The sequence below is a fragment of the Enoplosus armatus genome, chromosome 4 (genome assembly GCF_043641665.1).
Source record: "Enoplosus armatus isolate fEnoArm2 chromosome 4, fEnoArm2.hap1, whole genome shotgun sequence".
In the NCBI taxonomy this organism is placed as follows: Eukaryota; Metazoa; Chordata; class Actinopteri; order Centrarchiformes; family Enoplosidae; genus Enoplosus; species Enoplosus armatus.
The window spans coordinates 1,405,906-1,432,019 of NC_092183.1; the positions used below are offsets into that span (position 1 = coordinate 1,405,906).

Sequence of the window (26,114 nt, forward strand, 5' to 3'; positions counted from 1 at the left end):
TTCCTTTAACCATCTTTATTGTCGGTTGTATTTTACAAAAAAACATTATTGAAAACCATCTGTTGTAAAGTGAGACAACGCTGTCGAACACGTCGGCCACTTTTGGAATAGCACTGATTCACTGAGTCACGGGTGAAGCTTCACCACCTGGTGTTCTCCGTCACTTCCCCGGGCAGAAGGGGCAGGAGTTGTTCTTGCTGGACTGCAGCCACACTCTGATGCAGTCTCTGTGGATGGTGTGGGAGCAGCTCAGAGGGTGGCGGCTCTCTGGATCTACGTGGTTCTGGCACATCAGGCAGAGTTTACGGGCCCCGACAGCCTGACCTCCACCCGCCTCCGCCCTTTGCGGGGGAAGTATCGGCCTCTGGATGGGGCCCAGGGGCGAGGGCCGACCGATGGGCCCCGGGGCCGCCCTCTCGTTCAGTGCCAGTTTGAGGCCGACCTGCTCGATGACCTCCTCCATGGACATGCCAGCCAGAGTACCGCGGGAACTCTTCACCTGCTGGAGCAGCGACGTCAGCTGAGCCCTGTTGCATTGTGGGAACCGAGTCCCGAGTTTCTCCAGAACCTTGTCTAGTTTGCCGGTGGGAGCGGAGGTGGCAGCAGCAGCGGGGGGAGGCGGAGAAGGAACCACAGGGTGGATCGGCTGAACAGGTGGAGACGGGGAGAGGCTGAGAGGGGGAGTCAGCACCTTCACTGGAGCCCTGATGTGGGGCTGGAACTGAGGCGGAGGCGGGTACGGAGGTTGGTGTTGGGGTGGTTGGAACTGGTGTTGGGTTGGTGGGTGGTGGTAGCGGTGACGGTGCTGGGGATGGTAAGGGGGCTGGTACCGTTGCTGGTAATAGTGTGGGTGTCTCTGGGGAGGGGGGGGTCGGTTCACTGGAGGAGGAGGGGGGGGCATGAACTGAGGGCGGAGCAGTGGCTGCATCACCTGGTTGAATCTCAGGTCAGCCTGTGGAGAAAAGAAGTGGAAGCTAAAGTTAAATAAAGTGATTTAAAAAGACCCCCTTAAGAAGCTTCAATATTATAAAATATATATTAATAATCGATTAATTGAAAGAAGCTGAAACATTCCAGCTTCTCCAATGTGACCATCTGCTGCGCGTCTCTTTTTTAAATCTGTAATAACTCGATTATCTTTGGACTGTGTAGTTTCCCTCCACACGTAGCGCACGGGGACACCAACAACATAACATGGAGATACAGAGTGGGTGGAGCTAATTCTCCAGTCAGGTGTCATCAAACCATCGCAGAAGAAGAGTCTTACCATGGGGACCTGCGGCAGAGACGGCACGTTGATCCTGGGGAGGGACTCTAACTCTCCACCCTGCTGGAGCTGCTGCAGGACCTCCTGAAAGCGGCTCTGGAGCTCGGCCTGGTTCCTCCGGACCACAGCTTCCTTCTTCTCCCACTTCTGCCTCTCATGAGGGTACTGCTGTGGGAACTCCACCCTGAGAGAGTTCAGGTACTGCCCCACCTGGGACAGGTAACCACAAGCTCATCAGAGTGGCAGCAGGGCTTCATGCTCCGTGTCTGGTCTTTCTGGACAGTTATTCATGTCTGCCGTTGGTTTTATATCACGATTTTTTCATTTTCATATTTAGGTGTGTACCTCTCTCAGCCAGGCCTCGATGCGAGCCATGGCGACGTCTCTCTGCTTCTCCACGGCAGCGATCTCATCCTGTAAGGCCAGCAGCTCGGCCTCCTGCGCCTCCTTCCTCACCCGCTCCATCTCCTGCCTCAGCTCGTCCAGCTCCTCCTGCCACCTCCGCTGCTCCTCGCTCTGCTCCTCTGTGAGAGCCGTGAGCTTCCTCTCGCTCTCCTCCAGCTCCTTGGCCAGCCTGGAGAGAGGAGGAAAGACTTGGTATGATATTTTTAACAAATGACATTTGTTGACATTTGTATATTTTTTTCCACTTATAATTTTTTCCACTAATATCATCTGGTTTTAAGTGCAGGCCTCTCTACTGTTCCAGAGGTTACATATGAACAGGCCTCTGAGCGATACTGTTCACATCAAATACCACCTTCCTTTGTCTTTTGCCTTCTTGGTTTTTACCTGTTCCTCTCCTCCTCTGCTCTGATCTTCTCCGACGTCATTTCCTGTTTCTTGGCTAAGAAGTTCTTCCTGGTGGCCTTGGAGTTGTTCAGCTGCAGTTTAACTCGCAGAGACTCCAGTTTGTCCAGAAGAGCCTGAAAACACGGTGAGATGGTAGAAAACACTTCTGTTAACGTGTCCTGTTTGCGACCACAGTGTCACTCCACAGGGTACCTTTAAACAGTGTGTGAGTGTGTGTGTCTGTCTCACCTGGTGCTGGCGGGTGGCCTCCTCCTTCTTCTTCTGCAGTTGTTGTTTGTGTTTCTCGTGGGACACTTCCTCCTCGTCCTGCGTCCTCTTCAGACTGTCATACTGCTCCGTCAGGGTGGAGCTGTACTCCAACATGGCTGCCACCTGGTTCTCCCAGTCCGGCTCCGTGTTGACGCCCAACTCTGTCGTCGTGCAGTCCGTCTGCACGGCCTGCACCTTCTGCAGCAGGTCTAGGAGAGGAAACAAAACCAGTGAACAAGAGTAGAAAAAGGAGAAAATGACCTGCATCACAAAGTTGTTAAACTGCCCGATCTGTCTCACGTCTTCCACAAGCAAGTACTTTAAAAGGCTCGAGTCGTTTTACATTGTCCTCTTCATCCTCTGGATGGAGATTCAAGTCCAACAGGGTGAGATATGAGTTCATCTCTCAGACTGATGATTAGTCTTTCTTGTACAACTGGTGTTATGTCTTAGTCTGTGTGTGTGTTCTGGCTGCCGGACCAGTTTCCTCTTTGGACAAAAAAAATGTAAAGCTGAAGTTGAAAACTGACTGTTTTCCTACAAATTCAACTTCAGTACAGAAACTAACCACAGTGAGTGTGTTTCCATCATGTCACCACGGTCAATGAATCACTTCTGGTGAATTAGTTGTTGTCAGTATCTGTGTTCACACCACAGCAGGAGCATCATGACTAACTTCCTCTTTAGTTCCGGGAAATATGGAAACGGTCTGGTCGAGTTTGTGTCTCTGATCACCTTTAATATCAAGAAAGTGGTTCAACTAATCAATAAAGTTAGATATGAGTAACTCCCTGTATAAATCTGCGGCTGTAAAACACCGACAGGATGTTACCTTCCACTGTCATGTCTGCTAACGCTAGCTCCAGGTCCACGTCCTCGTCCACGTCCTCGTCCAGGTCCTCCTCCTGGTCCTCCTCCAGGTCCTCCTCCTGGTCCTCCTCCTCCAGGTCCTCCTCCTCGGTTAGAAATTGGACTTCGTACTCTTCTCCTGAGGCCACGCTAGCTGTTTCAATGCTAGCGTCCATGCTACAGAACTGAAAGTAAAAGTTAAACCTTGCTAGGAGTCAGAACCGATATTAACACAGCATGTTAGCCTAGCAGCTAAGGTTAGCTAGCAGCGGTAACTCTCTGAACGACCTTTAAAATAACCTTTTAGCTGTTTTAGCTGTTTTAGCTGTTAAACTCCAGTTCACAGATGCCGCCACTTATTTACTAACTTCACGGAAATGATCGTGTGTCGCTGAATATGATCCGGCTGAAACGACACAAAGATCGTCTATCGTACCTTTTTTTTTCTTCCAAAAGCTTTATTGAACACTACAGAGCCATTTATATCATTATATCACAGACAAAAGTCAGAGTACACCATACATACCAGCTGTAGAATTTAACTTAAAGTAGGCACAGTGAAGAGTCATAATAAATATTTCTGATTTCCTGATCTGAAAAGAGACCAGTGACTACAACTGTCAAATAGATGTGGTAGAGTACAAAGTACACTATTTGCCTCTGAAATGTAGTGTAGTAGAAGTATAACGTAGCATAACATGAAAACACTCAAGTAAAGTACAAGTACTTCAAAACTGTACGTAAGTGCCGTACTTGAGTAAATGTACTTAGTTACATTCCACCACTGTTGTTTAAGGATTCACACACATTTTTCACATCAGTTGAGGAAAGTCTGAGGTTGGTCTGCTGTTCTTGATTTATGGATTATCAATTATCAAGTCATCGTCCAATCACCAATCATCATCATCCAGTTTTAGGAGACACCATCATTTTGGACAAGTTACACTATTGTGTGTGCAACATGTTAGCTGATGTGATGAACTATTTAAAAGGAAAAAATATTTATAAGTTCATTAGTCCATAAAAACCCAAATTAAACAGCACCCCACTAAGAAATTTGGGACTTACCACCAAATAGTTGTAGAATTTTCTGATTTTGTTCTATTTTCTATCAATGTACCTGTGTAATTTTATTTTCTCTAACTTTTTATCTCCCAAGTGATGGTCTACAAGACTGTCTCAGAGCCCCCCTGCACATTGTCATGGATGTAATGCATAAATATAATAACAAAAAAATACAAAATCCTTTACTTTAATTTAATTATTTAATTATTTAATTATTCTTTTCTCTTTAGATAGATAGATAGATAGATAGATAGATAGCGTCAAACTAGCGGTACCAGGAAAGAGCGACAGAGTGCGACCTCTTCCATTTCCTCCCCTCTCTGGCTGCCATCAGGACTCCAGATAGTCACATGACAGAGCTGGGAAAACCTCCTGACTCCCCGCTCCTGCTCTCCTCCCCTCACCCTGTCAGTCGACTGTTTTCTCTGTTTGTCGGTGTGTGTGTCTGTTAGCTAGCTGTTAGCTAGTTGTTAGCTTTCATCACCATCAACCGCAGGAACGACGCGAACATGGCGGACACAGCCAGGCCGGAGCACACCGACTTCCAGGAGCTGGAGGACGGGGAGGACCTGTTCCCAGAGCCGGTCACCCCACAAGAGGTGAGGAGGAGGTGATGAAGGGAGGCCGAGGGGAGCTGTGGCAGGCAGGGTGTGATGCTTCCAGCTGACAACAGATGAAAACTTAGAGGGGGGGAGCAGGCAGAGAGGACACCTTTAAAACGGTTAATTTTTGAATGAGGTTTGGTGTGTGTAGAAGCCTCTTTGTGTTTTATTCATCCCTGGACTGTCATCATTCAGAAAAACAGCCGTTTAAACGCACAAATGCTGTGAGTAACAACACGAACGGTGGCCTTCAAAGCGACAGTTACAGGAGCCGTGGAGGGTCATGTTTGCGCAGAGAAAAACGCAGAATAGGTGTGTTTGCTTGCAGTCAGGTGACAGTCACACAGGTGTGGGTGATGCATTCAGGGCAGACCGGAAAAAACGAAAAATTAGACAATTTCACAGATTAAAGTTTCTTCTTTTGTTGTGTTTATGCTTTTGTTTATTTGAACTAATTAATGACAGTGGTTGAAGTTTAATTGGTCTTTAAAATAATTGTTTAAATCGCACTTTCATGGTGGAAGCTACAGAAAAAAAGATAATCCAGCAGGAAGTTGTGTCCTGACAGTGTTTAAACTCAGTGGAAGAGCGCATAGTGGTGTAAAAAAGGCTGGAACAAAGGAAATCTATTTACAGTGATGATCTTAGGTGTATATACTGCGAGCCGAGCAGAATACTGACCACTTAGTCAAGCTGAACCTCGTCTCACTGTTAATATCTGCAGATAGCAACTTGTAGAAATAGTAGTTGTGGATGACGATGGAATCCTCTTTGGACAAAAGTTATTCCTAAAAGTTTTTCTTATAGATCAGCATACAGCTGCCAAATAAGTTCTGATACCTAAAAAGGTTGTTTGTTAGTTCCCTTACAAAAATATCAATTTGATTGTTCTACAACTTATTGACATGAGTGTTTCTGATGTCCTTCATAGTTAAAAGGAAGTTAAAAGTCTCTGTTATGAGGAGACGGGACGTGAGCTTGTGCATCCCTGTAGCTGCTAGCCATGAAGCTAATCGTTCTTGTGTTCACGCTAGCTTGCGTTAGCTAACCAGGCTTGTTGTAGGACTGAAGTAGGACCAGAGCACCGCTGCAGTTTCTTCTGTGAGTCACAGCTTCTGCTTTGAACGTCACTTTCTCAAGGAGTTTTATTGGTTTAGATTTTTAAAACTTGGTTTACTTAAGTCCGCCCCATGAGAGCGACCCTCCAAATGGAAAGAGGCAGGGACAGAAAATGAATGAATGAGTGAATGGACAGAATATCTCAACTTCAGTTTTTTCAGCAATGTCAGCTCACCAGATTACAAGAGGAAATATTTTGGCTCCTAAAACCAGAACTCTGTTCATGACTAGACACCACTGGTGGGAAATATGCAAATGTTTTAGTGCGTCGGTGAATTGACCCTTTAAGATTTGAGTCAGACCTCCTGTCTGTGAAAATATCTTTATTCAAAAAAGTTCAAAAAAGTTTCTTCTTCAACTGTGTTGAAACTTCAGCTCAGAAACACACACACACACACACACACACACACACACACACACAAAGAGGCCTGTTTTTCTCTTTTCGTCATGTCAGCACATTTCACTCCTGGTGATGATTGTCTTCCTCGAGTGTCACAACAGCACTCTTCAATGACGTGTGTGTGTGTGACTGACACACTGCTTCACAAGGACCAATAAACAGATGAAGGATGGTAAACACACACACACACACAGGGGGAGCGGTTTAAGGTGGACTGGGGTTAAGTGGACCGTTTCCTCCTTTAGTGTCTCAGTTTGCAGGAATGTGAAGCAGATTCTCTTCCATCTCTTCAGTTTCCAGTTTATTAGGCACAGCGAGCTAAAACTGATGCTGTCTGAAGCACCAGTCATGAGGGCGATGGTGTTCGGTCTGTGTTGACTCAACGGTGAGATCTGTGCTGCCGTTGAACTCTAATGTGTTACGCTGACAGATGTTTCCGATATTTAATCCACCATCGCTGATATAAACTGCGATTGTGTGTCCAAAGAAGCCAGCAGGACGCCCCCGACTACAGTTTCACCTTTTGCTGTTTTTTTTGAGTGTCAGCATCATTCAGCTCTGACAGGAGTTTCCTCCGTTGTGTCCTCATGTGGTCGGTCTGTCGGTCTCTTTTCGCAGAGATATTTCCTGCAGAGGTTTTAGCTCAGGGTCAGCGGCGTCTGTCCGTCTGTCCGTCTGTCCGTCCACTGTGGTCCAGACTGAAAGATCTCAACAACTATCAGACAGATTCTGATTAAATTCTGCTCTTCTGAGCTGGACTTTGGCCTGAGTGGCTAACTCCTGGTTAGACATCACTGGTTGTTGTAGCTGTTCCCAGTTTAATTTATATGTGATTCGGACACTTTAGTAATTAAAAATTACAATATGAGTAAAGTTTGGTCAGTGAGAGATTCATAATTTGATATTTAATGGTATCAACGTGTCCTAAATGCAGATATCAGTTGTCTTTGTTGATCCAGATCAGAGTTTCGACCTGCTGTTTGTCCAGTGTGTGTGTGTGTGTGTGTGTGTGTGTGTGTGTGTGTGTGTGTGTGTGTGTGTGTTCAGTGTTTCCTCTGACCTCTCTGTGTGCATGCTGAGTAAGGAGGGAGGAAGCTCCTTGTTATCATCACTCATTTCCTCTCCTCTCCTCCATCCTCTCCTCTTTCTGTCCGCTCAGCCAAAATCTCTCCGTCGTTGTCTTCCTCTCCTCTTCCTCGTCTCCAGCTGTGAGCCGGGCTTTGTCTTCGTCTGCTCACGTGTTTCTCTGAAGCAGCAGGTGAAGGTTTCATTCACACTGAAGCTGACCAGAGAAACTTCCACCTGCAGGCTGATTTAAACGCTTTATTCTCATCTGAAACCCGCAAACAGACTCGGTCTTTGTGTTTCACTCATGGAGCCGTCAGCAGTTTGTTTTATCTTACTTGTGGAAGTTAAACCTGCATACTGGACTCATTCAATCATCATAAAATGTACCATTATAATGTTGTGTTACACGAGACACAGATGCTGACATCTTTTCTTCAGGCTGTAAAGTTGAAAATGGAAAGTTGTCAAATTCCCAGATGTGTGATTTTCAAACTGCTGAAGGATTTTACGAAACCATAATTCATTGTAGCTGATGTTTCCTCATATTGATCGCAGATTAGCCTTAATGAAAGACCTGTGACTAAAATACAGGATACTGTGAATAAAATCATTCAGGATTTTAAATGTCGATGATGTAACGAGCTCCAGTCATTTCCTTCAGTGAATCATCACGAACATTTACAGTCACTTTATTGGAGAATCAGATCTTTGAGGTCGCAACTCGTAACAAATGTTTATAAAGATCTCCAGTCCATAAAACTGTGTGTGTGTGATAAAGTTGCGACACACTCTGCACATGTGATTCAGTAACTGTCCACTGCTACATGCAGAGGAGGACAGTCTTAAGATGAGTTATGATAGTTGGTTCCTCTCTGGAGCTTCTCGTCCACCAGCTGGGGGTTCGGTTGTTACCTGAGATTAAATTAAAGAAGTTCTCAGCCGTTCTCACACGAAGCTCCAGTTTGAGTAACTGATCCGTGAGTTTGAACACTGCACAGAGGTTTATAACACTATGAAGCAGGATTTCACTGCTCCTTTAATTCCAAACTCATGTCAACAGGCTGATCAATGCACCGTTTTAATGTTTCCGTTCAAATAGAAGAGAGGCTTCTGGCAGAAAGTGTTGAAGGCGAACTCCTCCCACGTGCAACCCCGCCACACTTCCTGGGGCTTGCTTTGAAGCATGAGTCTGTTTCCGTTGGTGTGATGTCACATGATCAGTCCTCGCTGCTGCTGATCGATCAGTTTACCTTCAGTGTTTGTGGAGCAGCTGGCAGGCAGGAAGTCCTGCGGTTCAGCAGGATGGATGACACAAGCTGCTGGAAGCTTTTTTTTCCTTCTTCTTCTGCAGAATATGTTGAGTCTGCAGAGCTACTGTACAGATGTGACCGCTGCCCTGCTTCCACTTCTCTCCACCGCCTCTGTAAAGGGCTGAAAGTTGAGAAACTTTGCTGTGACGGTGAAATAATGCAGCTCAGCGGCTGTGGAGCTCAGAGAAAGTGGAATAATCTGGAATAATGAAGCTTAAATGTTCAGCTGCTGTTGGACATGTGAGGATCTGAGGTTTCTGTTTGCTTCAGAGATGCAGAGATGATTGTAAGAGGTCAGACCAGACCTCTAGGAATTTATCATATAATGAAGAAACTCACTAAACTGCACCGAAACAGACAAATGCAAGTAACAATCAATCAAACACAATGTCATATATTCCAAATAATAAGTAGTGATGGAAGTCTTTATACTAATAATCCATGATACTGAATATCACTTCCTACAAACGTGTTGTCTGGTTTCCCTTTTCCCACCGCACAAGGAGTGACATATTTGTGTGTGTGTGTGTGTGTGTGTGTGTGTGTGTGTGTGTGTGTGTGTGTGTGTGTGTGTGTGTGTGTGTGTGTGTGTGTGTGTGTGTGTGTGTGTGTGTGTGTGTCTGTGTCTGTGTCTGTGTGTGTGTGTAGTCAGGACCAGAACCAGCCAGTCTACCTGCTGAAGACATCAGCACCAACTCGAATGGACCCAAACAGGATTCACTGTTTGATGATGATCCAGAGGACCTGTTCGCAGGTACACACACACACACACACACACACACAGTATGTGTGCACTGCCCACAGCAAGTAATATGGACACACTCACAAGAGTTGCACTCGTGTGTGTGGGAGTTGTCACTGCTCTCCGAGCCTGTAGGGGGCGCTGTGGACAAATCTACATGTGACGTTTCTTTATGAAAACCTTCCGTACATCACGGGTGTAATGATGTACGAATCTGATCTTTGTAAAAACATTGATTTGAACTTGCTGAATCTGTTACTGTCCCAGAGGCCACAGAGGAGGTTTCATTGGACAGTCCAGAGAGAGACGTCCTGCTGTCTGACGGTCCGTCACCTGCCATCACCCCCATCACCCCTCCCACCTCCGTCATCACCCCTCGCATCGGCCTCGCCCACGACGACATGTTCACACACTCCTCCTTCGATGAGGTGACTGACTCACACACTCGCACACCAGCATGTTGCATGTTGTCAAAGAAGCACTTTAATTACTTTTATTTTTAATCCAAGTTCACACAGATTTGGAGGCTTTTTGCTGCAAACCAGAATTATCACCCAGATTTTTAGTGTTTATTGCTAAAATATTATCTCATTATTATTATTCTGAATTTACCGAGCTGTTCTGTGAAGTGTTATCAAGTTTGTATGTTGTGTTTTTTACCATGTCGTTGTTTTATTTGGCTCATTCTGTTTGTCCTGGTTGTTATCTTCCTCTGCTCGCTGCTTGAGGCAGTAGACTTTTATTTTTTCATTAAAAACACGCACACAAAAAATTAAAAGGCAGAAAATTCCCATGAATCACTTGTGGAGGGACAAATACAGTGTTATATCGTTGTTTTCTGCAGATTGAAGAAGAGGAGGGCGGCGATTCATTCGACATGCACATATCAGTGTCTGACCCTGAGAAAGTTGGTGAGTACGCACTGATTTCACGTCCCTGTAGTCCTGGAATATCCTGGATTGTCCTGGATTGTCCTGGATTGTCCTGGAGCTATGAGAGGTGGATTTCAGACGAGGAACGATCAGAGAAATCCCACTCATGTCTGTGAATTTGACACTTAAGTTTTCCTTATTTAGAAGTTGTCAGTCAGTGCTTGTGTTTCTACACACTAAGACTGCATTTCCCATCAGCCCCCTTTTCTCCCTGTCCTTCCTCTCCCCTCCCTGAAGATTATTAACATGTTGGAGGTGATATTTTACATCTCTTCACCTGCGCTCAGCAGAAATGCAGAGTGGACGGTGACAGAGGTCAGCGCTCGGTCTTCATACTTTATCATTGTGCTGAAGGTTTATTGATGATCAACACTGAAGCTCTGCAGCCCCGCGAGTGCCCCCTACAGGCACCGAGGTGTCACTACAGGCCATAATCCAAAAGTGTTGGACAGAACAAACGACACACTGATGATTTAGCGGTTTGGAGCTGAAAGTTATTAACCATTAATATGAGAGCTGACTGTACGGGACCTCCTCTTCATATCCTGCCGGCCGTGCAGCTGTTAATGACTGAACTTGCTCGACAGTCCCTTTATGTAAATATGGAGGAGGTCACGAAGAGACAGTAAACAAAACTGACTCAACGATTTGCTGCAAGGAAACACGTAACCAGTTAAACCAGTTTGGTATCTGAGCCGATCGTCTTCCTGTTTCAGGCATCAGTTATCCTATTTATCTGTTTCTGAGTATTAATACTGTTTAAACACACATGACAGGGTTTGTTTGTGTGGGTGTTTTCATTGTGTGTGTGTGTGTGTGTGTGTGTGTGTGTGTGTGTGTTCCAGGTGATGGGATGAATGCGTACATGGCCTACAAAGTGACGACTAAGGTGAGAAAACACAGTTGTTGTCCTGTGCTGTTCTTAGATCATGTAAAGTGTGTCCTCTGTACGGTGGCCATTATAGGACATCTCCTGACTCAACTTTCATCAGTGTAAACTGGACTTTTTATACTCTGAGCTGAATACTAACAATAGTATGTTAGCATCCACTTTAAATCTCACCAGCACAGTCCGTTTACTCCCTAAATGTATCATGTTGTTTTTGTTTGTCTTGTCAGTTAGCATGCATGTGAATGCCTATGAATAATGAACTGAATTTATTTGATCTAACATTAGAATAATAACATGCTAACACTGGCTATGTAACATTTAGCATGCTAGTGGTATAGCTTGCTAATGCAAACTTTGCAAACATTCGATAATGTTAGTTCTTAATTCATTTACTTTAGATTTTTGCCTTCATTAGACAGTTGACAGTGGAGACAGAGATGGGGGGGGGGGGGACATGCAGTCAAAGCCTTCATCTGGAATTGAACAGGGGACACTGCGGCTACATGGAACCTGAACCACAAGGTCACCAGGATGGCCTGAGAGTGGTCTAAAGCATGCGTTCAGCACGTTATCATGCTACTCTTAGCATCTTAGCATACTAATGTTAGCATCAACATCAAAATACACCCGAGGCTCAAGTGTTGGATAATGTGGAACCTTGACCTGCAGGTGGCGCTAGATGAAAGTCAGTGGAGCCTCCGAGTCGGTGGATGTGTCCTCTGGTGAACCTGAACAGTGACTGACAATCAGTCCAGTATTTGTTGAGATATTTCTGTGTGGACCAAAGTGATGGACTGACATGAAAACAGCAGAGACGTGTAGAGAGCTGATACACTGATGTCTTTTAGGTGGACATGTCCTTTAATGTGAACATTCAGACAGTTTCTGTTTGTCTCCCGTTAAATATTTGAGAACTACAATGAGAACTACAAAGCCTGTGCATGACCTCAGTTTGATTTACTGCTCTCTGTCTCTGTCTCTCTGTCTCTCTGTCTCTGTCTCTCTGTCTCTCTGTCTCTGTCTCTTTGTGTCTCTATGTCTCTGTGTCTCTGTCTCTTTGTGTCTCTGTGTCTCTCGCCCAGACCTCCGTTTCTCTGTTTAAGAGTAACGAGTTTTCAGTAAAAAGGCGTTTCAGTGATTTTCTGGGTCTGCACAGTAAACTGGCCTCCAAGTACCTGCACATAGGCTACATCGTCCCCCCCGCACCAGAGAAAAGCATTGTGGGTAAGTAAAGCCTCCGCAACACACCCCCTCTGCTGCAGTCCAGGACCTGACTGTTCTCAAGGTCCAGGACTCTGTAAGGGTAATTCAGGGGCTCCCGGGGGGTCACAAATAAACCTTTTGCTAACTGACATTTCACTCTCTACACGTCGCATCTTTTAGTGTTTCCTGTTGTTTGTTTTAACATAACACAAAGAATCAATACAGTCTGTAAAATCAGTGATGATGGATCCAACGTTTGCATGTGTGTTATGTTAATTAGTTGCGACCGTCGTCGTCCTGCTTGTTAATCAGTTATGTAGATGAGCGTCTCCTCGTCTGCAGGGATGACGAAGGTGAAGGTGGGGAAGGAGGACCAGTCGTCCAACGAGTTTGTGGAGAAGAGGAGGTCGGCACTGGAGAGGTACGATGAAGAAAATACAGCTGCAGGTAGTTTTCTGCTGCTCAGTCTGGAGGATTTCCAGTAATTTAACAGACAAAACCAGTATTGTGTTGTACAAGTATAAGTAAGTATAAGTAATTCAAATCATGAGTACAGTGCGTGCTGTCATGCATGTGTGATAAAGACCAACGTGGTCAGAACTTTAAAGGCCGAAAGGTTAAACTACAAATATTAGATACGTCGTTATCACAACACGTGTGTGTGTGTGTGTGTGTGTGTGTGTGTGTGTGTGTGTGTGTGTGTGTGTGTGTGTGTGTGTGTGTGTGTGTGTGTGTGTGTGTGTGATACTGAGGGGGGCGGGGCTGACATTCTGCTGCCCTTTACTGATGGTGTTTGATTGACAGGAAGGTCAGCCAGTGACAGTTGATGGAGGTCAGAGATGCAGAACTCCACGCTGATGGACACACACACACTTTTTATTTTTCTTTCTTGATTTTAATTAATAAATATTAAAAATAAATGTATTGAATATAAGTAATAAATACCCTCAGTTAGAGTCCAGTTTAGCTTATTTATTCACATATTTTATAATTTTTCACATATGTCAAAAAATGGATCTCTTAACAAACAGTATTGAGTTTTTTAGTCTGTGTGAGGAGATTGTGGGTTGAGGAAAGCTACACATGCCGTTTTATTTTCAGAGCTGCGACAAGAAGCAGCCTTCTTTAATTACAGCTGAGAACGTCTTAATGTTCTGGCAGCGACCAATCGTGTCAAAGAAGACACTGATGTCCAACAACCACCAGCAAGGAGACGAACGAATCACCGTCATCATAACAATGTGTGTTCTGTCGCAGGTATCTGATGAGAACAGTGAAGCATCCCATCCTGCTGAAGGATCCCGACGTCCTGCAGTTTCTGGAGAGCTCGGAGGTAAACAAAAACAAAATGCATTTTACTGGAAGAACGTGAACAGATGTGTTGAACACGTGAGCGTCAGTCTGTAGAAGCAGGACACGACAAACCTCAACAAACCTGCCTTTAACGGTCAGTGAGAAACCTCTTCTTCATCAGTGCTTCACTGCAGACAAACTGCAGTTTGACTCTGTCTGGTAGGGTGGCACATTCGCTGAAGAGATGCAGTTTGATGCAGAGCAAAAACTAATAACCGACCCGCAAAAAAGGCAAAAAACTCCGTGTGAGTTTTCTGATCTCTTCACTTCTTTTTCAGCGAAACGTCCCGACGAGGTCAAAGCAGCGAGTCAGCGAGCCGAGCCTCTAAAAACTGCCTCAGGGTTTAAGGGCCTGCGGCGTTTCCTGTTTCCTCGCTTTATTGTCCACTCAGACTAAATCCTCTGTAACATTTCGTTTTGTTGTCTCAAACTGAACCCCCCCCCCCACCCCACCCCCCCGGTTGGTGGGATTGCGTCGGGAGGCAGCCGGCAGTCGTTGGGTCCAGAATAAATGGCCTCGTGTCACCGACTTTAACAGATGAATCACTCGGACGCTTGACCGAGCGTGTCGGTCCGTCCGGCCCGCTTAATGAAACACAACCAGAGGCGCGGGGGGGGGGGCTGTGAGGAGAATGGAACCGTGCTGCAATTGAAAGCTATTTTTACCCCCCGCCTCCACTCATTTACCCTTGTCCCCCAGTCAGCAAGAGCCCCAGGGACGTCCCCTGGCTGCTGCCGCTCCCGTTAAATGAGATTGGAGGGGGGGGGGGGGCTGCTCCAGCATCAGAGGAAAACCCTGTATGTCCGAGAAAAAAGTAAACTTTTCCAAAATGAAGAGAAATGGGTCTATTTTCAGATGGACGTCCGGACGTTTTCAGGCTCTGAGTTGCTTTTTGTTAAAGTTGCTCTGCACATGAAGCGGCCGCATTAAATCTGATTGGAGCTAAAACGTGGGAGACATTACAATCAGGTGGGGGGGAGGGGGGGCAGAGCAGGAAAGACAAAGAAACAAGAGAGACACAAAAATCAGGAGAAGGAAGAAGAAGAATCAGGAAGGTGAAAGAGAGAGAAGAAGCTGTGAATCAAAAGAGACGACGATTCAAAAGACAAACTGACGACTGGAAGAAGCAGCTGAACACAACAGAAGTAAAGAGTCGAGGAGAAGACGATCAGACAGTTAGAGACAAAGACAAGTCAAAGAATCAGAAACAAGCCGTAGAATCAGACACATTCACTATAAAGTGCATTTTTCAATCTGTGTCAGTCGATGAAACTCAACTTCCTGCAAATTACAAAACCTGCCAGAAACAAGAGGGACCCTTTAAGCTGCTGAAAGACTTTTAATGTGAAACATCAGGGCAGGAAGTGTTAAGTTTTATTTTATGCTTTGAAATAAAACAGCAACTGGGAGTAATTACTGAACGCAGACAGTGTCTGTGTGAAACAGACGACGTGTTTTGACTCTGTTGTCATGGAGACGTACATTATACTGAGTGGACGTGGAGGACGTCTGCATCAACAGCAGATCAGGAAAGGGGGGGGGGGGGGTCTTCTCACTCAGATACCATCAAATATAACAGAGTGAGACAGGAAAGCTGTCTGTTCCCCAGTTTATCCGCTCATCTGTTTGTTTGTTTGTTTGTTTGTTTGTTTGTTGTCCAGTTGCCGCGGGCGGTCAGCACTCAGGCTCTGAGCAGCGCCGGACTCCTCCGAATGGTCAACAAGGCTGCAGACGCCGTCAACAAGATGACCATCAAGATGAACGAGTCAGACGCCGTGAGTGGAGGAGGAGGAGGAGGAGGAGGAGGAGGTGGTACAGCAGGAGGAGAGTGGAGAGGAGGGAGGAGGTACAGGAGGAGGTACAGGAGGAGGAGAGTGGAGAGGAGGGAGGAGGTACAGGAGGAGGTACAGGAGGAGGAGGAGAGTGGGGAGGAGGGAGGAGGTACAGGAGGAAGTACAGGAGGAGGAGAGTGGAGAGGAGGGAGGAGGTACAGGAGGAGGTACAGGAGGAGGTACAGGAGGAGGTACAGGAGGAGGAGGGAGGAGAGGAGGGAGGAGGTACAGGAGGAGGTACAGGAGGAGGTACAGGAGGAGGTACAGGAGGAGGAGGGAGGAGAGGACTGTGGGAGGAAGCAGAGAGGAGGAGGAGGTCTCTGGAGGAAAGGAAGGAAGAAAAGATGGAGTAAGGAAGCAGGAAGAACAGAGTATTTTAGTTACACAGTTCTAACACTTCACACCAACCTGTGTGTGTGTGTGTGTGTGTGTGTGTGTGTGTGTGTGTGTGTGTCTCTCTCTGTGTGTGTGTGTGTGTGTGTGTGTGTGTCTCTCTCTGTGTGTGTGTGTGTGTCTCTGTGTGTGTGTGTGTGTGTGTGTCTCTCTCTGTGTGTCTCTGTGTGTCTCTCTCTGTGTGTGTGTGTGTCTCTGTGTGTGTGTGTGTCAGTGGTTTGAGGAGAAGCAGCAGCACTTTGAGAATCTGGACGTTCAGCTGAGGAAGCTTCATGCCAGTGTGGAGTCTCTGGTGTGCCACAGGAAAGGTACGGTGCCTCTGACGTCACCAGCTTCAGTGTTCACTATAAAGGAAGTTGAAGTGTTTGTTTTTTGACAACAGATATTTGTATTAATGTTTCTGTCGGACACATTTTAAAGCTCTTGACTTTCTCCCGTCGTCTCCTCTCCAGAGCTGTCGGTGAACACGGCGCAGTTCGCCAAGTCGGCGGCCATGTTGGGGAACAGCGAGGACCACACGGCTCTGTCCCGGGCTCTGTCCCAGCTGGCCGAGGTGGAGGAGAAGATCGACCAGCTGCACCAGGACCAGGCCAACGCGGACTTCTACCTCTTCTCAGAGTTACTGGGCGACTACGTCCGCCTCATCACCGCCGTCAAGGTACGAGCCGTCCGCCCCGCTTCACACATAGCCCACAACACGGGACCCGAGCCTCGGACCCGGAGGCGCGAGTCCCCCTGTAGAGGAAACTAGGTTTTATTTAGGACAGTGAAGTTAAACCACAATAACTGTAACTCTGCTCTGCTGGATTACTGATCCAACCTGCTGTCTGAGCTGCTGGACACCAGACACCTGAGTCCAGGTAGGAACGAGACCTGAGTAGAGTAGAGACGAGTAGAGTAGAATAAAGTCGTGGGGTGTATTTTATAGACTTTATTGATGTGTTTGAACCTTATTTGAACTCAACCAACCAATTTACACCTGCTGTTTTATAATATCTACCACATAAACATCATGTAAATGTATATCGTGCTCTCATATTAAGATACATCCCACTGAGAATAAAGTCTCCGTCCCTGTGTAGCTGATTTAAAGTCCTTCTTCTCATTAGATCAAATGAACTAAAATAAAACTGAAGTCACTGCTGATGCAACAGTTCATAATAAATAGAAACAGATTTCTTCTGTCATTGATCAGTGTTTGTTGGTCAGCAGTCATTTATTAACGTGTGTGTGTGTGTGTGTGTGTGTGTGTGTGTGTGTGTGTGTGTGTGTGTGCAGGGTGTGTTTGACCACCGTATGAAGACGTGGCAGAAGTGGCAGGACAGTCAGATGCTCCTGCAGAAGAAACGAGAAGCTGAAGCCAAACTGCAGTTCACCAACAAACCAGACAAACTGCAGCAGGCCAAAGACGAGATCAAAGAGGTAAGACGGGCAGGCAGGGAGACAGGCAGGCAGGCAGGGAGACAGACAGACAGGCAGGCAGGGAGACAGGCAGGCAGAGAGACAGACAGACAAACAGGCAGGCAGAGAGACAGACAGACAGGCAGGCAGAGAGACAGGCGGAGAGACAGACAGACAAACAGGCAGGCGGAGAGACAGACAGACAAACAGGCAGGCAGGGAGACAGACAGACAGACAGACAGTCAGACAAACAGGCAGGCAGAGAGACAGGCGGAGAGACAGACAGGCAGGCAGGGAGACAGACAGACAGTCAGACAAACAGGCAGGCAGAGAGACAGGCGGAGAGACAGACAGACAAACAGGCGGGCAGAGAGACAGAGAGACAGGCAGGCAGAGAGACAGGCGGAGAGACAGGCGGAGAGACAGACAGACAGGCAGGCAGAGAGACAGACAGGCAGGCAGGGAGACAGACAGACAGACAAACAGGCAGGCGGAGAGACAGACAGACAAACAGGCAGGCAGAGAGACAGACAGACAGGCAGGCAGAGAGACAGGCGGAGAGACAGACAGACAGGCAGGCAGAGAGACAGGCAGAGAGACAGACAGGCAGGCAGGGAGACAGACAGACAGACAGACAGACAGTCAGACAAACAGGCAGGCAGAGAGACTGGCGGAGAGACAGACAGGCAGGCAGGGAGACAGACAGACAGTCAGACAAACAGGCAGGCAGAGAGACAGACAGACAAACAGGCAGGCAGAGAGACAGACAAACAGGCAGGCAGAGAGACAGAGAGACAGGCAGGCAGAGAGACAGGCGGAGAGACAGGCAGGCAGAGAGACAGGCAGAGAGACAGACAGACAGACAGACAGAGAGACTGGCAGAGAGACAGACAGGCAGAGAGACAGACAGACAGGAGGTCCCTACAGGAGTATCAGAGAGAAAGCTCCTCAGTGAGACCTTGCTCAGTTTTATTTCTGAAATATCAGAAGTTATAAAGATGAAATGTTTGTGTGTGAAGCTAAAAGCAGTCGAATAAACAGCCGTAGACTAAAAATGGTGACAACAACTTGAAATGTGCCAGATTACAGAGTCGCCCTAAAAAAGAGTAAAGCTCATTAAATTTAATGCAACAACAAACCAGGACATGTCTGTAGAGATGATCTGTACTACGCACAACTATATGATGCTACGTTGTTATATGCTGAGCACAAACAGGCACGTCCTAATAAAACAGGAAACTGTTTAAAGTAAAGTAAAGTCAAGACCACAATGAAAGACATGCAGGTTGACAGGCGGTCTCACAGGGACGTCGTCCATAATGAAACACTTCCTGTGAAAGTGAATGTTGTAGTGTAGAACAGGAGGGTGTCATCAGTGAAGAACTCGCTCTCAGATGTCCACTGACAGACTGAATACAGTTATACGGCTATAATGGATATTTATATTAACTAGGTATGAAGTGACAGTGTGTCTCTGGTAGAGAACCATCAGCTGAGTCTTCATAGTGACTCTCAGGTCCTGGTTTCTCTGTCCTGGTTCACTCTCAGCAGCTCCTGGTTTATCTGTCCTGGTTCACTCTCAGGTCCTGGTTTATCTGTCCTGGTTCACTCTCGGCTCCTGGTTTATCTGTCGGCTCCTGGTTTATCTGTCCTGGTTCACTCTCTGGTCCTGGTTTATCTGTCTTGGTTCACTCTCAGCAGCTCCTGGTTTATCTGTCCTGGTTCGCTCTCGGCTCCTGGTTTATCTGTCCTGGTTCACTCTCGGCTCCTGGTTTATCTGTCGGCTCCTGGTTTATCTGTCCTGGTTCGCTCTCGGCTCCTGGTTTACCTGTCCTGGTTCACTCTCGGCTCCTGGTTTATCTGTCCTGGTTCGCTCTCGGCTCCTGGTTTACCTGTCCTGGTTCACTCTCAGGTCCTGGTTTATCTGTCTTGGTTCACTCTCAGCAGCTCCTGGTTTATCTGTCCTGGTTCACTCTCAGGTCCTGGTTTATCTGTCCTGGTTTATCTGTTCTGGTTCACTCTCAGCAGCTCCTGGTTTATCTGTCCTGGTTCACTCTTAGGTCCTGGTTTACCTGTCCTGGTTCACTCTCAGGTCCTGGTTTACCTGTCCTGGTTCACTCTCGGCTCCTGGTTTATCTGTCCTGGTTCACTCTTAGGTCCTGGTTTACCTGTCCTGGTTCACTCTCGGCTCCTGGTTTATCTGTCCTGGTTCACTCTCAGCAGCTCCTGGTTTATCTGTCCTGGTTCACTCTCAGGTCCTGGTTTATCTGTCGGCTCCTGGTTTATCTGTCCTGGTTTATCTGTTCTGGTTCACTCTCAGCAGCTCCTGGTTTATCTGTCCTGGTTCACTCTTAGGTCCTGGTTTACCTGTCCTGGTTCACTCTCGGCTCCTGGTTTATCTGTCCTGGTTCACTCTCAGCAGCTCCTGGTTTATCTGTCCTGGTTCACTCTCAGGTCCTGGTTTATCTGTCGGCTCCTGGTTTATCTGTCCTGGTTTATCTGTTCTGGTTCACTCTCAGCAGCTCCTGGTTTATCTGTCCTGGTTCACTCTTAGGTCCTGGTTTACCTGTCCTGGTTCACTCTCGGCTCCTGGTTTATCTGTCCTGGTTCACTCTCAGCTCCTGGTTTACCTGTCCTGGTTCACTCTCAGGTCCTGGTTTATCTATCCTGGTTCACAGACAGCAGACAGACTCTGCTGAACACAGTGGAGCATTTAGCAGCTACAGAGACAGAAAGAGGCCAGAAACCGAGCTAGCAGAGAGAGGATACTGGACTAACTGGGTCATGGTGGTTATATGATATGCGACACCCTGATAACATCTCAGCGGAGGTTTTGGCTCTGATGGTCTCCTGTAATCATGAATGAACCATCAGTTATTCTCCTCAGTCATGTTTTTGTCCTAAAGCCTTCCTTTAAAACAATGAATGCACTGGTTAATCATGCGCCATATTCTAATAATACATGTTCAAAATCTGGTTTTACTTCATGGAGTGAGGCGTTGCTCTCCCTCCCCTCTCTCTGGGGCTGTTGGTGCGTCCAGGCAGTTAAAACAAGCGCACCTCCACGGTTTAGTCATGTGGAAACTTTTCTTTTTTATATATAAATCTTGTTTTCTTTCAGTCTGCAGACTTCACATGAGCTGAGTACGACAAACAAGAGCAGGAGAGAGTAGAAAAGTACTTTATTAGAGCGTCTGTTGAAGCTGTCACCACACAAATACATCCTCTCTGTCAGGAAACAACACACACACGGCGTGTCGGCGTGGTCGGGGGTCTGATATTAGAGCCGAGGAGCTGTCAGATGTGGGGTGTTGGGAGGAGGATGGAGGGGGAGGGGGGGGCTGTCAGAAGCAGACGAGGACAGATCGCAGTAGAGTTACAACCAACATTTATTTGGAGCCGACGAGAGTTTTGCCGCCTGTCAGGAGTCGGGTTTTGGTTCTCGCCTTGACAACAGCCAACAGAAAACACACAGCGGCTTTTTCTAGAGACGGAAAAACCAGAAAAGAGTTTTACTTCACGCTGCTGCTGTTGGAAACCTGGTGAGCAGCTGCTAGAGATGAGACCTCCGAACACCATGAATATGTATGTCATATAAACTGAGTGTTTGTTCATGTGACGAAGCTGTGAGAGCTGCGTCTCTGCTGTTGTCGTCACGTAGGTTTCTTTTTCTCCGGACAAATACACCCGTTATCCTGCAAGAAGCAACGCAGCGACAGAAAGAGGTTTGGGAGGTTGACGCTAAGCCGGTTTGTGGAAGCGTAGCTCCTCCACCCGAGCGTTCACAGGTTGTTATTGTGAAGATCTTCCTTCATCTTTGTCCTCATGTGGCTAATGTGGAGACTTGAACTGAAAGACATTGGCAGGTTTTATCATGAGGTCAACGTCCAACAGGAAGGAACAAGACTCACAGTTTGATATAAAATACAGTGAAGTGTTTTGTGCTCTCGCGGCCACATTACATGTGTGTTGTTGTTGTTGTTGTTGTTATTTTGAGGTCTATTTAACGTCCGTGTGACTCAGTAAATTAAATATCCAGCTGTTACCTCAGATGAAGCTTCCTGTCTGATAGAAAACACAGTGGTGTCAGGTTAAACCACACTGCCCCCTGTGGGCACCAAACAGGAGCTACAGCCGGAGTCTGAAGCACTCTGCTGCTGTCGGCACAAACACTGTTCTGTTCTGAGAAAATCGCTTCCCTCGTCAATGAAACCACAAGGGTCACTTTCACTCTGTTGCACCAGTTTTAATTCTTAAATCAGAGTTTTACTGCAAACCTGATGTGCAGTTTACATTTTATGATTTAAAGGTACATATAAAGTGTTTTCTTAAAGGAAGATGCCCATATGTTTTAGACTCAGCAGGCTTAAATGTGACAGAATGTGAAGAATTTAATGGATAAATAGAACAATGGAACAATTGGCAGAATTCATCTCTGGGGGGGGGGAGAGAACATTTTTTTAAATTAAAAAGGAAAACCAATGAAACAGAAATGATCCGGAGGAGCTGCTTCGACTCGTGACGTCAGTACTTCTTGCTCTTTCCTCAGAGACCATTTTCAGATTTCAGATGTGGATTGAAAATGAGCTGTTAGTGATTAATGCCAACATGTTCTGTCTCCATGCAGCTTCTTGAAAGGGAGAATTTGCTGCCGAGTCTGTGTTTTGTGGCTGCTGCTCAGACAGAACGAGCAGTTTTAACCGTTCGCAGCATTGAGACCCAATTTAAAACAAACGGTGTTGCTGCCTGCTTCTTCTTCTCCTGCTGTCGGCTCATGTCGGGCGGATAGATACACTGTTGTTCGTCAAAAAATAGTTCCAGCATGTAACTCCCTAAAACCACAAACTGTTTTTACATTTCTGTTTGTGACTTGTTTCTTTAATCTGGACACAACGTGGTCATCAGTGAGCTTTAGAGGTGCTGATAGGTAGGACTGAACTGTACAGAGCCAGGCTAGCTGTTTCCCCCTGCTTTCAGTCTTTATGCTAAGCTAGGCTAACCACCTCCTGACTCAAGCTCCGTACTTGAGACATGAGATTAATATCCATCTTCTCGTCCTCTCGGAAAGAAAGAGAGTAAGTGTATTTTCCAAAAACATGTTTTATTTTTCTAATTTAATGATAATTTCTTTAAATGACACTTTGCTCGATATATAAACACATTTTTCTACAAAAAGCCAGATTTTTGTTAAATGTCTCCACTCAAACCGCCGCACAAGAACTCGGCCTAAATAAGATAAAACGGTGTAACACATATAACATATAACATATAAACTGAAAACACACGATTCAGTTTGTATCAGAAGGAACAAAAGAAGCATTTCTAGATCTGGTCCAGGTGTGGACCTGTGAACAGCAGCTGGTTCATCTCAGGTGTACTGTTTTCCTTTGGTTGGTGGTTTTGTTTGCTCATGTTTCTGGATCTTCCTCTATGATTTTGGAAGCTCTGAACATTCTTTCCTGCCTCTTAAATTTTGTTGCATTTTCCCTGCCATGCCTTCCTGCAACCAGGAGATTGAGGAGGTAGGACCTGCCCCGTCTGTCTGTCTGTCTGTCTGTCTGTCTGTCCACCTGCCTGACTGCCTGCTTCACACAGTTTAGTTGCCTCACTGTTGGTTCTCATGTTCATGTTCATCATGTTGTGTTGAATATTTTCATGATTTGTTTTTGTTGTCGTGTTTCGTTCCTGCTGTCGAACAGTTCAGAGTCACATCAATCAGTTTGTCAGGTTCGATTCTCTCAAATGTACCTTTTACAATAACTTTGTCTTATTGGGTTAAAAAAAAAAAGTTCATTTTGGGTCAAAATTGTATCTTGAAACTTTTAATTGAATAACAGACAAACTCTTTCATGTGACATCTTAGATCCTGTAGTCAAGCAGAGTGTTTATTTGCATCCAGGTGGTTTTATAGAGCAGCTTCTATCCATTCCAGCTCCACATAACGAGTGAATTAAGCGAATTAACTTCCATCATTATTTCAGCCTTTTAAAGCCTCCTAACCAGCCGGTTGCTGTGTTCGCTCACTAAATATCAATAACTTCAATTAATAAACTTCTAAAGTACAAGCACCACCACTGTTCAGGTAGTTCATCACATACAAAGACCAGCTGATCAGTTGGTCAGAGTTGCCAGAATAAAAGCACATAATCTCAATCATGTCAATTATTTATGATAAACATAAAAGGAAAAGCTTTCTGGTCACAGAATGATTTTTGAATACAGCGTGCTGCCCGTCCCTCCTCGCTGGTTCTCACTCAGCTCACACTTCAAAAGTTCAAACTAAATTACATCTTTTTAACTTTTTACTGCTGTCGTAAAAAATGTGGAATTAAAATACCGTTTGGTTGAATACATTCATTTAGACTTTAAATAAGCTAACGAGTTTGCAAGGTGATCTTTGCCGGATTTAAGTCCAGGCCGATGTTAGCTTATTGCAGATATATTGGCTTTGTTGTAAATGTCGATCAGTAAGTAACAAGAAACTGCAGGACAGATTAGGTTTGAGTAGATTTAGAAACAGAGTCTCTGTACGTTTGTCAACAAGTGTGTTTTTCAGCTGGTACATGTCCTGCTGAGCGTGCATCAATTAGAAGAAGAAATGTGTTTATGGTAAAAGAAATATCTAGAAAACATTTCCTATCAGCTGATGTACTGTTATCAGATTTGTTTACAGTGTTTTTGTTGTTGTTATTTGGGTGAACTGACGCTTAAAGTCCAACATCTGTAAAGTTGTTTAAGGCTGCCGGTGATGTCGATGTACTCTGAAGGTTTAGAGACTTTATTCGTCCAAACAGACCGACAAGGCTCCTCGTTGGAAATGATTTAAACACAAATGCTAAATGTTGTCTTCCTTTGTGTTTCAGCTGGAGGGGAAGGTCCAGCAGGGAGAAAGAGACTTTGAACAAATCTCCAAAACCATACGCAAAGAAGTCAGCCGGTTCGAGGTGAGAGGATGTGGTGGGTGGAAGGAGAAGGGGATGAATGAGTGAATGAGCTCTCAAATGAATTTGGTGAATGAATGTTCATCTGTTGACGTGATGCACATCAAAAATGTGACTTTCATCCTTTTGTTTCCAACAGAAAGAGAGAGTGAAGGACTTTAAAACGATCATTATCAAATACCTGGAGTCACTGGTTCAGACACAACAGCAGGTAATCTGAAGAAGATATTATTAATAATACTGTTCGTATAATCACATCATTTGGCATAATAGTTCAATGTAACATGCATTTTCAACCATGAAAATTTACATTTAATTTAATTTTTTAATTTAATCATGCACCCAAAGTTGAATTCGATTAAATGATTTTATTTTGATATTGACAGCCACATACTTCCATACTTTGAGCGCGGAAAATTACATACAAGTTTTTTTTACATATAAAATTTTCCATTTTCAATTTAAGAAATAAGTTAAATAAAAAAGATTGATTCATCCAGAATACATTTTTACTAAATGAATGAAAAGTGAATAGTTTTCTTTTTCTTTTTCTCTGACAGCTGATAAAATACTGGGAGGCCTTCTTACCCGAGGCCAAGGCCATCTCATAGAGTCCACACACACACACAACAGACAGTCCTGACAGGCTCCGGTCAAACTACACTACCCATAATGCACCTGTCCGCCCAGGTCATCCTCATCCTCCCAGAGTGTAGAAGAGAAGTGAGGCGGCGAATCAGCTTGAAGTGACTTTTCTGCAGTTAAAAAAATCAGCAACAAAACTCTCTTGATTTCACAATTTACCATCTTTTCTTCCTCTTTTCTTTTCTGCTGAACTCAGTGTTGCGTTCACGTCCTGTGAGAATAATTGATGTTACTCTCACAATGATGATACTAAAAACTGTGTTGCACTCCTCTCAGGATTTAGAAAGTCTGAGAAAAAAGTCAAAATCTGAGTGGGATTTTTTTAAATAATCTGAAACCTTTTCAAACAGGAAGCTCATAATCCCGAATGACATGAACGCAGCACGAGTTATGACCCTGGTTCTGGCTTTCCTCCACACAAACAGATTCTCATATGGCGTCAGCTTTCACAACTAGAGCACTTTGTTCATTTATTTTTTGTCCAGACACAAGGGGGGGTGGGTGATGGAGAAGTGGGTGGAGTTATCGCACTCTGTAAAACTGTATTTGAGTTTGTTTTTAAGGAAAACCTCAGTGTTCCTCAACACAGCCAGATATCCACATTCTAAGGTAAAGAAATTATTTGCTTGTTATTTTCCATCACTTTGGTCTTTGCAGGTATGGAAGTACGATCCTGCCAAAAAGATGAAAAGTTAGGAATGATAAAAATAAATGAAATGATGTGATGCTTATTTCAGAATTAAAGTATCAAAAGTATATAAGAGGTTTTCTGACAGACTGAATTCAAAATTAAGAGACACTTAAGGTCTTAAAAGAAATGGGTGTTTTATTTAGTGCCTGTAAATGTTTCACACCACATCCGGTCAACCTCTGTCACGTGATAACAGGTGGGCGTGGAGGAGGTGGATTTGACCTCTTTAACTGAAACAGGTCACATGATGACCCCTGAGCAAGTTCACTGAAGAAAGCTGTGGGATATGGTCAAAAGCTCCAGAAAAAGTAAAAGTGAACCTTGAATTTAGAATATTTTAGTACCA

At 45.3% G+C, this 26,114-nt stretch overlaps 2 protein-coding genes across 2 annotated transcripts; one reads left to right on the forward strand and one right to left on the reverse strand.

The window, feature by feature from the left end:
• rnf214 (ring finger protein 214) lies at nt 1–3,536 on the reverse strand. Its single transcript, XM_070904581.1, has 7 exons — nt 3,479–3,536; nt 3,162–3,363; nt 2,309–2,538; nt 2,060–2,193; nt 1,613–1,841; nt 1,268–1,477; nt 1–952 (listed from the first exon to the last, which is right to left on the reverse strand). Exons 2-7 carry the CDS (start codon nt 3,352–3,354, stop codon nt 161–163), a joined length of 1,788 nt encoding a protein of 595 aa, XP_070760682.1. The 5' UTR covers nt 3,355–3,363; nt 3,479–3,536; the 3' UTR covers nt 1–160.
• Nucleotides 3,537–4,691: 1,155 nt separating this feature from the next.
• Nucleotides 4,692–25,211, forward strand: snx2 (sorting nexin 2). Its single transcript, XM_070904270.1, has 15 exons — nt 4,692–4,842; nt 9,391–9,496; nt 9,752–9,912; nt 10,329–10,395; nt 11,262–11,305; nt 12,391–12,532; nt 12,854–12,932; nt 13,769–13,844; nt 15,527–15,640; nt 16,305–16,398; nt 16,543–16,748; nt 17,369–17,512; nt 24,355–24,435; nt 24,572–24,643; nt 24,993–25,211. The coding sequence occupies exons 1-15, from the start codon at nt 4,753–4,755 to the stop codon at nt 25,041–25,043; spliced, it is 1,527 nt and encodes a 508-aa protein (XP_070760371.1). The 5' UTR covers nt 4,692–4,752; the 3' UTR covers nt 25,044–25,211.
• The last annotated feature ends 903 nt before the right edge of the window (nt 25,212–26,114 follow it).

What these genes read in the sequence shown, in the direction of transcription:
- snx2 (XM_070904270.1), top strand. Translation starts at nt 4,753, where the DNA reads ATGGCGGACACAGCCAGGCCGGAGCACACCGACTTCCAGGAGCTGGAG. An exon ending in CACACTCCTCCTTCGATGAG is followed by an intron (nt 9,913 to 10,328) that starts GTGACTGACTCA and finishes TGTTTTCTGCAG; the next exon opens with ATTGAAGAAGAGGAGGGCGG. An exon ending in GTCTGACCCTGAGAAAGTTG is followed by an intron (nt 10,396 to 11,261) that starts GTGAGTACGCAC and finishes TGTGTGTTCCAG; the next exon opens with GTGATGGGATGAATGCGTAC.
- rnf214 (XM_070904581.1), bottom strand. Translation starts at nt 3,354, where the DNA reads ATGGACGCTAGCATTGAAACAGCTAGCGTGGCCTCAGGAGAAGAGTAC. An exon ending in GCAGAGGAGGAGAGGAACAG is followed by an intron (nt 1,842 to 2,059) that starts GTAAAAACCAAG and finishes TCCTCTCTCCAG; the next exon opens with GCTGGCCAAGGAGCTGGAGG. An exon ending in TCGAGGCCTGGCTGAGAGAG is followed by an intron (nt 1,478 to 1,612) that starts GTACACACCTAA and finishes TACCTGTCCCAG; the next exon opens with GTGGGGCAGTACCTGAACTC.